The following is a 12,736-nucleotide window of genomic DNA, read 5'->3' as shown; positions in this document are numbered from 1 at the left end:
ACCATCTATAAATTCGCCAGTCACAGGCAGAACAGTAGCACGGTGTCAGTATGTCAGTATGGAGTGAGTGGTTGACCATTCTGCCCCCGTATCTCTGCTCCACCTCTCACAGCTGATCTTTGTAGACCAAAGCACAGGCCCTACAGCCCAGTATTGAGCCGAGCCGCCACCTACTCAGCGTGACTTTCTTGGCAACGTTTCTACAGAAGCGGTTTGCCCTGGCCTTCTTCTGTGCAGTGGCTAAGCAGGTGCTACACCTCGCCCAACGGTGACCTACAGCTCCCAAAAAGCCCTCCATTTTACCCAAGTACGGGGGGGGGGTGGTTATCGCTGTATCTCAGACTGTGACGGTGGGGGAGTATAACTGTATCTCAGACTGCGATGGAGGGAGTATCACTGTATCTCAGACTGTGATGGGGGAGTATCACTGTATCTCAGACTGCGATGGGGGGAGTATCACTGTATCTCAGACTGTGACAGTGGGTGTGTATCACTGTATCTCAGACTGTGACAGTGGGGGGTGTATCACTGTATCTCAGACTGTGACGGTGGGGGAGTATCACTGTATCTCAGACTGCGATGGGGGGAGTATCACTGTATCTCAGACTGTGACGGTGGGGGGTGTATCACTGTATCTCAGACTGTGACGGTGGGGGAGTATCACTGTATCTCAGACTGCGATGGGGGGAGTATCACTGTATCTCAGACTGTGACAGTGGGTGTGTATCACTGTATCTCAGACTGTGACAGTGGGGGGTGTATCACTGTATCTCAGACTGTGACGGTGGGGGAGTATCACTGTATCTCAGACTGCGATGGGGGGAGTATCACTGTATCTCAGACTGTGACGGTGGGGGGTGTATCACTGTATCTCAGACTGTGACGGTGGGGGAGTATCACTGTATCTCAGACTGCGATGGGGGGAGTATCACTGTATCTCAGACTGTGGCGGTGGGGGGTGTATCACTGTATCTCAGACTGTGACAGTGGGGTGTGTATCACTGTATCTCAGACTGTGACAGTGGGGGAGTATCACTGTATCTCAGACTGTGACGGTGGGTGTGTATCACTGTATCTCAGACTGTGACGGTGGGTGTGTATCACTGTATCTCAGACTGTGACAGTGGGGGGTGTATCACTGTATCTCAGTCTGTGACAGTGGGTGTGTATCACTGTATCTCAGACTGTGATGGGGGAGTATCACTGTATTTCAGACTGTGGCGGTGGGGGGAGTATCACTGTATCTCAGACTGTGACAGTGGGGGGTGTATCACTGTATCTCAGTCTGTGACAGTGGGTGTGTATCACTGTATCTCAGACTGTGATGGGGGAGTATCACTGTATTTCAGACTGTGGCGGTGGGGGGAGTATCACTGTATCTCAGACTGTGATGGTGGGGGGACTGGTGCGGGCGGTGGGAGGGTGTGGATCTGCCGGTCTCTCAGCCAGAATGTGACCCCCTAAGGCCGACTGTAATTACACAGGGGGGCATTTCAGGAAATTTGTGAGGAACTCAGCAAGTCTGCCAGCGACTTCAGAGGGGTGAGGAGTGCGAAGGGGATGAAGAGGGCGAGGCCATGAATGGTGAGGAGGGGAGAGGGGTGGAGAGAGGGAAGTAGGATAGGGAGGTTGAAGAGAAGGGAGGGGGTGAGGAGAAGGGAAGGGGATAGGGAGGGGAAGGGGTAGGAGGAAGGGAAGAGGGAAGAGGAGGGGGACAGGGAGAGCAGAGGGAGATAAGGAAAAGGAGAAGTGAGGGGGAGAGGGATAGAGAAGGGAGGGGAATAGGGAGAGGGGAGAAGGTGAGGTTGTTGTGGGACAGGGAGATGTAGGTAGAGGATGAGGGATGTTATGGGTAGGAGGTGGGATTGCCCTGTGGGTGAGCAGTGGCTAGGGGTGGACGGAAGAACAAAGTAATAGCTGGTGGAGGTATGAGAAGGTGGGATTGAAGAGGAGAGGCTTGGTAGGGCTGAGTGGTGATGAAAAGTAGAGGAGGTTGAAGAGAGGGATGAGGGATGATAAGGTAAGGAGGTGGAGGTGGAATTAGGAGGAATTGGGGTGAGGGTTGAGGAGTGGAGAGGGCAAATGTGAGTTGAATTGACTTTATTCCCTCCGTCCTTCACATACACATGGAGCAAAATTCTCCATCTGAATGTGGAAATCATAATAATTCATAATAAATATTCTGTACAGTAAGATGTAGAACAGAACAGTCAACATAGTTTGGAAATACAATCGTGTCAGCGGAATTAATCGGTCTGATGGTGTGGTGGGAGAAGCTGCCCCGGAGCCTGTTGAGGAGAGGGGTGTGTGATGATGTTGTGGAGGGGTGGGATAAGGGGCATGAGCCGGCAGTGCCGCTCGGCGCTGTGTGAGTGAGGCGTGCGATCTCCCTCTGCTGCCGGGACTCGAGGCTTCGCTCTCCCCGTCCCTCCCCCCCTCCCCACACTCACACTCACAAGTGCCAATCTGCGCGCTGACGCAAAGAGGAAGCCGGCTTTGGGTTTTTTCCACTCGGTCTGCAGGAGGTTAGCCAAGCTGAGCGAGGAGGAACACTTTAGCAGGCCCGTATAAATGAAATTCACTCGTCAGTCAGGGACCTCATTTCATTGCGGACTAACAGAGCGCTCCGTGCGCGACTGAGCGAGCACCCACGCCGCGCCACCCTGATACAGGTAATCCACCATCTCCCCGGGAACAAAACCTTTGGGGGACGGTTGGTGCATTTTAGCACGGAATCGTTTTAAAATGGTTTGGGAATAAACGGGTCGGATAGATCCCTGCTGGCGGGGGGCCGGGGGTTGTGTAGGGGAGGGGGTCTGTTTCCCTTCAAAATTCTCCTTCAGCCCCAAACTCGAACCCTTTAGCGGAGGAAGTAAAACAATCGGGTTTATCTAATGCGAATATTTTTTGGCGAATTTCTGCTGAGCGGTTGAATCCCTTACACGCATCGTCCAGCGTCGGAACAAAGACTCGAGGTCCAGACATCATCATTTAAAACGAATTGCCCAGGAATAACCAGCCACTGAATCTTTCCCCGCACCCGTTTAATCATCTGAAAACACTGCTTGTATGTTTTAGAAGATGTTAATCCAAAAATAATCTATTGAAGGATAGCTGCCTTCTGGGGCGTTTGTTCGCGATTGTGTGTTCCTTTCCCGTTGCTGTATCCCCCTCTCTCTTCCTCTATCTATCTCTCTCTCCCTCTCTTTTTTTGTTCTTTTTTCTATTTTTGTTATTCTCTCAAACAGAAAGGCGGACAAGTGTACTGGAGCGAGTAAGAGGCGTTATTCTCCGAGTCCCGTACAGCTGTAGGTATCGCCCTGGGAGTGAATATTATGTTTTTCTAATCGTTTAAAGAAAACATTAAAGAACAAAGAGAGAGAGAAAAAATAATGTTAACAAAGATTTTAATCAAACACGCTCTCAGCACTTCAGTGAAACGATTGTGAAGTGTTGTGTAGAAGGGAGGGCGGTCGAAGCGGGCGAGCAAAGAGAAAGGTTGAAGAGAATTCCCGGGCACCGAGCGGGAAGCAGCGCCGCAAACGAGCGGCTTCCTTGGGCAAAGGGTCTGCATTCGCCCCGGGGAGTGGTGGTGGTGGCGAGGCGGGGTGGGGGGGTGGAATGAAAGCGAGCGTTATGCTTTCTTCAAGTGAAGGTAAAATGGAGGTTGGCTCGGCTCGCGGTTTGAGGGGGAGGGGGCGGTGGGGGGAGGGAGCCGGGGTGGGGAACATGGCATTCATTGATCCGTGTTTTGTGATGGGGGGTTCGGGAGGGAGGCATCGGATTATAATCCGACTCATATTTCGCTTTTATTTTGAGATTAACATAACTGATTTAGACCCTCTCTCTTTCTTTTCCTCTGTGTGTGTGCGTGTTTGTGTGTGTACGGGGGTATTTGTGTGTGTGTACGGGGGTGTTTGTGGGTGTACGTGTGTGTGTGTACGGGGGTGTTTGTGTGTGTGTGTACGGGGGTGTTTGTGTGTGTGTGTACGGGGGTGTTTGTGGGTGTACGTGTGTGTGTGTGTACGGGGGTGTTTGTGTGTGTGTGTGTGTGTACGGGGGTGTTTGTGTGTGTGTGTGTGTGTGTGTGTGTACGGGGGTGTTTGTGTGTGTGTGTGTACGGGGGTGTACGTGTGTGTGTGTGTGTGTACGGGGGTGTTTGTGTGTGTGTACGGGGGTGTTTGTGTGTGTGTGTGTACGGGGGTGTTTGTGGGTGTACATGTGTGTGTGTGTGCGCGCGCGTGTCTGTATACCTCTGTATGTTTATATGTGTGTATGCCCCTGTGTTTGTGGGTGTATGTGTGTACCCCTGTATGTATGTATATACCCGTTGCTGTATCTGTGTGTGTCTGTGTCGGTGCGCGCCTGTGTGTGTGTGCGTGTGTGTGTGTGTGTGTTTGTGTGTGTGTGCGCGCGTGTGTGTTTGTGTGTGTGTGTGTGTGTGTGTGTTTGTGTGTGTGTGTTTGTGTGTGTGCGTGTGTTTGTGTGTGTGTGTGTGTGTGTGTGTGTGCGCGCGCGTGTGTGTTTGTGTGTGTGTGTGTGTGTTTGTGTGTGTGCGTGTGTTTGTGTGTGTGTGTGTGTGTGTGTGTGTGCGCGCGCGTGTGTGTTTGTGTGTGTGTGTGTGTGTGTGTGTGTGTGTGTGTGTGTGTGTGTGTTTGTGTGTGTGTTTGTGTGTGTGTGCGCGCCTGTGTCGGGATGCTTTCTGTGTGAATGAGCTCAGGAATGGCCCGGGGTGAAAAGATGCATTGCTTAAAAGATTTTCACAAGGACATCCTGAAGCCCTCCCCTGGGAAGAGCCCTGGGACAAGACCAGAGGACGAGGCAGATGGCAAGGTCCAGCGGGAGAAATGGGCCAGCAAGCTCGACTTCATTCTATCTGTCGCCGGGGGGTTCATCGGGCTTGGCAATGTCTGGAGGTTCCCGTATCTCTGCTACAAGAATGGTGGAGGTGAGTAAAGCCCTCATTTCTGGGTAGGTCAGACCTTGACTGGGGAGAGATTCCATCCGCCGAGGTGGGCGGGAGACAAGAGGCTTTGGACAGTGTGTTTAGTTTTGCCTTATATGGTTTTGTGATTATGTCACGTGTAGAATTAATATCTTGTTGCTGTTTAATTTGTTCCATAATATCTCCTTGGACATCTATCAAGAATTGACAAGGCTTCCTACACCAATCTGCCAGTTCTATTTTTAATTGGTAGATTTGGAAATTAAAATATCGGTATCAGCAATCTGCCCGGCCTTTGCTGGCAGTACTCACTGGAATACATTTTGTGAACTAAAGCCTTCTGTCTAGAGTTGTTGCTAACCTGGATTTGCAAATATCTCTGGACTGGTGTTGTGCCTCAGTGTCTCTGTTACTGAACTGTAAGAGGTTCCAAACACTGGAACTGCCTGGTTAGTGAGATAGACGTTCTGATTCCATAAGCTTCACTTGCACTCCCGGTACTGGGTGAGAGGGCTCACCCATGTGGACTAGTTAGGACATGGGACATTACAAGCCTGTGCAGGTCACGACGATGTGACCGGTCAACCTACTCCAAACTCAATCTAACCCTTCCCTCCATCTTCCTTCCATCTCTGAAATGTGCTGGATGTATCTGCCTCCGGCCACCCCCCGCAGTGCGCGGCACAGACTGGTCACTCTGTGTAAAAATACTCCCCCCCCCCCACAATCTTCCCTCCAAACACCTTAAAATGATGCCCTCTTGCATTAGCCACTTCCACCCAGGGAAGCAGGCACTGGCTGACGACTCGATCGGTCCCATGATCTGGTGATGATTTCAGCCGCGGGTACACGGCGGTTTGATCTCCGACGCCAGGTGAAAGGCAGAGTGGTCGGTCGGAGAAACTCCACTGATTCTGGTGATCTTTATTAATCACAGCAAGCAGGAGATCTCCTGGAGACACACTCAGTGGAGGCTCTCAGACCCAAAGTACTTATGACCAAAGATGATTCAACACGATTCCAGTAACTGGGGCTGACAGTGGGAGACACCTCTGAATGTTCAAACACCTTTGCTCGGACAAAGAAATTCACATGGATGGTATCAAACCTTCCAGGGACAGAGATCCCACACACTGTCGGGACTGAGGGTCTGAGTACACAAATATCCCACGGGAGCCGGGGTCCCTTGTGTATCTAGTTTCTCTTTGGTGAGGTGCATAAACATGACGTGGTGTGTTATGTATGTCAGTCACATACGTTTACATATGACCTGTAATGAGTGATGTAAACAAGCAGAGAATGCTTAACGAAACAATATATTTACAATACTACCCAAATATGAAACGCACTACAGAGCTGACACCAGGGGTGAGGGCACGAGGTTTGTCTGCACTGGGAAATCGCAATCTGAACGAATAAACTTCTGCTGGCTACTGCTCGAGCACCCAAACGAGAAGCACCTTTGCACGTGTGTGAGATGTGATCATCATGTGATTGCATTAGTATAGAAGACCCTGAAGCTTTCCCTGTGCTGAGGATTCTCTTTTATTTCTTTATTTTGAGATGTTGCAGGGCGTCAAGCCCACTCACACCCAGGTGACCAATTAGCCTACTAACCCAAACACCTTTGGAATATAGGAGGAAGATTAGATGAGCTTGAAACGTTGGGTGAAATGCGTCAATCAGCAGCACAGTCTGAGGCTGTGCTGGGGGCAGCCCGCAAGGGTCACCGTGCTTCCGGCACCCACACAGCACGCCCACCACTCGCTGGCACTAACCCGTACGTCTTCGGACAGTGGGAGGAAATTCACGTGGTCACAGTGCAAAGCTCAAATTTATAATCCGAATATATAGCACATAAGATTCATCTTCTTGTAGGCGCCCACAAAATACAGAAACACAGTCATTAGATGAATGAGTAAGTAAATGGAATACAAGGCCAATAGGGCATCCAACATGGAAAAGAGGACAAATTGTCCAAATCAAAAACAATTGAAACCTGATAGATGGAGCAATGGCTGCAGAGTGAATTGGGCACTGAGGCGAGCCAAGTTGGTCCGGGAGCCCAGTGAATGCAGAGCAGCAACTGTGCCCAAACTGTGGCGTGGGACACGTACCTGATGGAGAGGGAGACCGGACGGGCTCGGGTGGGGGGCCTGCCTGACATGGAGAAAGATGCTGCTTTGCTTGCCACTCTGCTCACATACAGATTCCTTTCGGATCGTGGTGGGAATTGAACCCCGATTAGCGACCGCTGGCGTTGAAAAGCGATTGCACTAATTACTGCATAACTCTTCCATTTGAATTGCATTCCCCTAGATTGCTCCTCTGCTCCGTGGGATCCAATTACTAATTCCCAATTATTGCAAAGAAGGTTATTTGGCCCGTTGTGTCTGTGCTAGACCTCAGGAGGAGCTCCCTCAATGAATCTCACTCCCTAGTTATTTCTCTGTGACATCAAATATGCTCACTGCTCGTCAGGCCATTCACACAGTGATCTCTCTGGCACACAACTCTGTTAATTCTACTGAATTTTATGCAAATCATCAAATGCATAATCTGAAATGATGCAAAATAAATATCAAGTTACTTCACAAAAAGAGTTAAATTCAAATTCTCAGAGGAACTGAGGAGAATTAAGGTCACGCTGTTGGGATTAAGTGTCTCTCATGTTTTAAATCAAGAACGTGGCTTGGTCTGGGCATTGGCGGGAGCTGATGGCAAGGACCTGAACTCTGAACCCTCGAGCCCATCTTGGTCGGAGGGAGATTCAGCACAGAAACAGACCCTATGGGCCATCAAGTCTGGACTGACCAGACCATCCATTTAACCAACCCTATTCTGCCCTCAAAAGTCAAAGAGCAGTCCAAGTAAATTTATTATCAAGGTGTCTTGAGAGTCATTTTCTTGCCAGCGCTTACAGCAAAAAGGGATACAGCAGAATATCTGAAAATCTACATAAAGACTGACGAAAACAAGCGTGCAAACGTAGAGCAATTACAAAATAGAACAATGAACAGTACAGCCCAGCACAGGGAAAAAACCAGCTTTGTCCAACCTCTGGTTAGAGCATGTGCCCTCTAATGCAGACAGAGTCCTGGTAAACCTCTTCTGCTCCTTCTCCAAAGCCTCAACGTCTCTCCTATAATGGGGCGATCATGCAAATAAAAAAACTGAAAACATGAATTGTTAAAAAGTCCTTAAAAGTAGAAAAAGAGAGCAAAATAGTGAGAGAGTGTTCATGGGTTCATGGACCATCGAGAAATCTGACGGCAGAGGGAAAGAAGCTGTTTCTGAACGGTTGAGTGTGTGTCTTCACTCTGGTGTACCTCCTGGTGGTAATGAGAAGAGAGCATGTCCTGGGTGGTGAGGGTCCTTACTGATGGATGCTGCCTTCCTGAGGCATCGCCTTTTGAAGACGGCCCCACTGGTGGGGAGGATTGTGCCCACGATGAGTCTACAATGCTCTGCAGCTCCTTCCGATCGATACGTCGGAGCCTCCGCACCAGATGATGATGCAACGAGTCAGAATGCTCTCCATCGTAACCTGTCGGAAAATGCTAGAATCTGCTGAAACCACTGAGGTGTGATGCTGTTGATCTGACACCTGGAGCCCAGCTCACGTGGTGAGGGCTTTATCAAAACACCCGGCTCATCAGATCTACTCAAATACCTTTCCTACCTGCTGTTTGCCTTCAATTTCCAGCCATCTTTGAATTGTTCCTCACGGACTCTCCTTTGCTGACATCAAGTGAGTGAGTCTTAGAGCCATACAACAAAAGGGCCCTTTTGGCCACTCTGTGTCCTGCTGACCTCTACTGTCCATCTACATCAGGAACTCCCACTTTTTCAGCATCAAGCATAGGGGTCTGTGAGCCCCAGGCCTGTAACCTCTGATCTACTCTAGTCCGATCCCCCCTCATTAGGACTGTGTCCTTGCCTAGTTTAATGTCTGTCTCTTGGGTGCAGTGATTTCATCTCATGATGGGCTTAATTTGTCTTACGTACATCTAAACTTTGAAAAGTGTCTTTTGCATCAAATTAAATCAGTGAGGGTTCTGCTGTGGCAGCCCACACGGGCCGCAACGCTGCCAGCACCAACGTGGCATGACCCTAACCCGTACGTCCTTGGAATGTGGGAGGAAACGGGCACCGGACGGGAAACCACGCGGAGAAGGTACAAATTCCTACAGACTGTGGCAGGAACTGAACCCGGATCTCACAGCTGGCACTGCAGAATGTTTGCGCTAACCGGTACACATCATGCCATCCAACACACACTAAACCCATATGCCCACATTAAAACTCTCCCCTTCTGTACCCCATCCATTGAAGTACCAGTCTAAACTGTGTCTGATTCCTCCACCTCCTCTGTGTATCAGCCACTCTGGAAGAATCCTTCCCCTCGTAGAACCACCTCCCTACCATGAGTCCTCATAGAGGGATCAGAAGTGGAAAGAGTTTACAATTTCAATTTCCTGGCTGTCAATATCTCTGAGGGTCTGTCCTGGACTATATATATATCAATGCAGCTACAAAGGAGGCACAACAACGGCTACATTCCATCAGGAGTTTGAGGAGTTTGTATGTCAACAAAGACACTCGCAAATTTTTGCCGATGTACTGCAGAGAACATTCTAAGTGGCTGCATCATCGTCTGGTGTAGGGGAGGTGGTCTACTGCACAGGATCGAAACAGGCTGCAGACAGTTGTCAACTCAATCAGCTTCATCATGGGTACCAGCCTCTGCAGTATCCAGCACATCTTCAAGGAACGATGCCAGTGAAAGGTGGCTTACATTGTGAAGGACCCCCATCACCCAGGACACGCCTTGTTCTCATTACCACCAGCAGGAAGGAGGTACACACTCAACAATTCAGAAACAGCTCTTTCCCTCTGCCTTCCGAACCCACCAACACTACCTCACCACTTTTTCATTTCTATTTCCACACTACTTATTTATTGCAACTATTTGATATATGCTTACTGTAGTGCAGTTATTTTCTCCATTATATATTGAATTGTACTGCTGCCTCAAAGACAACAAATGTCACGACACATGCCAGTGATTTGGATTCAGAAACGTCCCGAAACTATCTGCCTCTACACCTACTCATGACAGGGCATTCTACGCACTACTCCTGCCTCCGGCGTCCGCCCTGTACTTCCCTCCAGACATCTCATATATCTCACTATGCCCCCTCATAGTAGAACAGTAGAGTACAACACTTCACGTGCCCTTCAGCCCATGATTTTGTGCCAAACTTTTAACCTATTCTAAGATCAATCGAACCCTTCCCTCCCTCCAGTTTCCTATCTAAGAGTCTCTTTAATGTCTCTAATGTACCTGCCTCTACACCACCCCGATAGAATGTTGTACACTCCCACCACTTGTCATGTAAAAGTCCTCTGCGTTCCACCCCCCCCATACTGTACCCACGTTTTAGAACATGGATGTTACAGCACAGTCCAAGCCTTCACATTGTGTCGACCTTTTAACCCTCTCTAAGATGAATCTGACTTTTTCCCTCCCACATAACCTCCATTTTTCTATCCTCCATGTGTCTGAGTTCAAAACGAGTCTAATGCACCTTCTTGCAGACGATCACAAAGAAAGTGAACAGAGCTTCTTTCACGCTAAGTGTCCCATGTTTAGTTTGGTGTGGAGCAACTAATACCACATAAATTGGAATGAATTTCACTGTTGGGACCTGGTGACTGATGCCAGTGCTGAAGTGTGGTGATCAGTGAGCTACAGTGAACCAGTGACTTGCTGCAGGGTGTGGTTTCCTGTACCCGACACAACAACATTTGGGAAACGTCACAATGGGTGACGTGGTTAACGTCCCACCGGACGTGGCTGCTTGCCTAGTGAGGCTCTGTTACTGGTGAGGGAGCCCTCGTGTACCACCCCAGGGAGCCTCTTGAGTGGTAGCAGTGGGCTTGGCTTTAAACAAGATTATGTAACAGCAGCATTCCCTCGAATTTATTTTACAGCTGTGCGGACTAGCCTTTGCTCTGAACAGGAAATTTATACATGGCTTGAAAACTGAGCAGCATTTTAATGAAACATTATATAAAAGAAATTTTCAGCTGTGCGGCAACAAAGACTATGTACACGGGAGCATTTCAGTTATTGTGCAGCTGTGCACCTGCTCACCTTCCCTCTCCCTCTCCCTCTCCCTCCCCCTCTTCCCCACCGCCCTCGGGTGGTGTGCCAGAACCACGACTGTAAATTACCAACCCTAACTGGTATGTCTTTGGACTGTGGGAGGAAACCAATGCAGTCATGGGGAGAACGTACAAACTCCTTACAGACAGCTTGGGAATTGAGCCCAAATCACTTGCACTATAATACTGTTTGACTAATCACTACGCCACTGTGCTGCCTGCGAGTTTTAGTGAGGGGATGTTGAAGGGTCTCCGCCAGAAATATCGACTGTTTATTCCTGTCCGTAGACGCTACCTGGCCTGCTGAGTTCCTCCAGCATCTTGTGTTTGTTGTGCTGGATTCCCAGCTTCTGCAGAATCTCTTGTGATTATGCCTCACTGCATCCCCTCTGTCAGACCACCAAACTGGAAGGAAAGGCCCAGGAATACGCCTGCAGGCAGATATCAGTTGCTCCTTGTACAGTCATTAATGTGGCTGAGTGAAGTGGAAACTGGAACTGTAATTGAAGACATACAGAAGTGTAAAAACTATCTCTGGGCTTGTTCATTGTGTTCTGGAGGAAGTGAGGAGGGCCTCCTACCCTGGCATGTTCTGACTCTCCCTCCCCTCTTCCTACAGACCTGTTGTTGTCTGTGAAAGAGTGGACCTGTGGTGGAAAGGCAGCAAACCAGTTGCCACATCACGATGGGTTTCAAGTCATTCTGCTGATGCTTCCTTCCTGTGCTGACGCACACGTCTCCTGCTGGACACAAGCTCCCCTCCTGAGCCCTAATCTCGTCGTTAATGCAGACATTTTCTTTCTCTTCCCTAGAATCAGAACCAGGTTTATTATCACCCGCAGACCTCATGAAATTTATAAATTATAACGGAAAACTGCATAGTTATTAAATAAATAGTGCACAAGGAAGTGAAAAGGAATGCTGAGGCCGTGTCCATGGTTGATGAGCCAGTCAGAGAGGTGGAAGAGGAGAAGCCAGTCTGAGTGTGTGTCTTCAGTCTCTGTCCCCCCTCCCTGCTTGTAGTAACGGGAAGAGGGCAGGTCCTGGAAGCGAGGGTCCTTCGTGATGGACGATGCCTTTTTGAGACACCACCTCTCGTTGCTGGAGAGGCTGAGCCCACAGCTTTCTGCAGCGTTTTCTCTCCACACAAGACTGTGTTGCAATGCTTTCCATGGGACACCTGAAGAAATCTGTTGGCTGTTTTTAATTTTCTGAACCTGCCCCCTCTGACTCAGGAGTCACAGGTGTGTCTCTCACACTCAGAGTGGAGGGGTGTCCATTTAGAACAGAGATCAGGAGGAAGGTTTGCCAGAGGGTGGTGCATCTGAAATTCGTTGCGACAGACGGCTGTGTGGAGACCAGGTTGTTGGATATATTTAAGGTAGAGGTCGATAGGTTCTTGGTTAGTCAGGGCATCGAAGGTTACAGGGAGAAGGCAGGAGAGATGGGCGGAGAAGGAATGGATCAGCCATGATGAAATGGTGGCACAGACTTGATGGGCCGAATGGCCTAATTTTATTCCTGTGCCTCATGGTCTACGCCTCTCAGAATCAGGCTACTCCCCCACCCAGCCTGCTGTGTGAAGCTGCCCCTCATTCCACCTGGGGTAACACCAGCACT

The 12,736-nt window shown here is 49.4% G+C and overlaps 1 protein-coding gene across 4 annotated transcripts in view; it reads left to right on the top strand.

The window, feature by feature from the left end:
- The first annotated feature begins 2,497 nt into the window (after positions 1-2,497).
- The window catches only part of LOC132377676 (sodium- and chloride-dependent taurine transporter-like), a 60,626-nt gene continuing 50,387 nt past the window's right edge, over positions 2,498-12,736 (top strand). The window contains exons 1-3 of one of the 4 annotated variants that reach the window (XM_059943903.1): positions 2,498-2,672; positions 3,249-3,308; positions 4,721-4,948. In XM_059943903.1, coding sequence (XP_059799886.1) covers positions 4,723-4,948 — 226 coding nt within the window. In that variant the 5' untranslated portion in view covers positions 2,498-2,672; positions 3,249-3,308; positions 4,721-4,722. Of the gene's footprint in view, positions 2,673-3,248; positions 3,309-4,710; positions 4,949-12,736 lie in introns of those variants that run through there. The other 3 variants (XM_059943901.1, XM_059943902.1, XM_059943900.1) reach the window with 3 other exon arrangements.

The sequence above is a fragment of the Hypanus sabinus genome, chromosome 19 (genome assembly GCF_030144855.1).
Source record: "Hypanus sabinus isolate sHypSab1 chromosome 19, sHypSab1.hap1, whole genome shotgun sequence".
NCBI lineage: Eukaryota > Metazoa > Chordata > Chondrichthyes > Myliobatiformes > Dasyatidae > Hypanus > Hypanus sabinus.
This window is presented reverse-complemented; position numbering and strand designations above follow the sequence as displayed.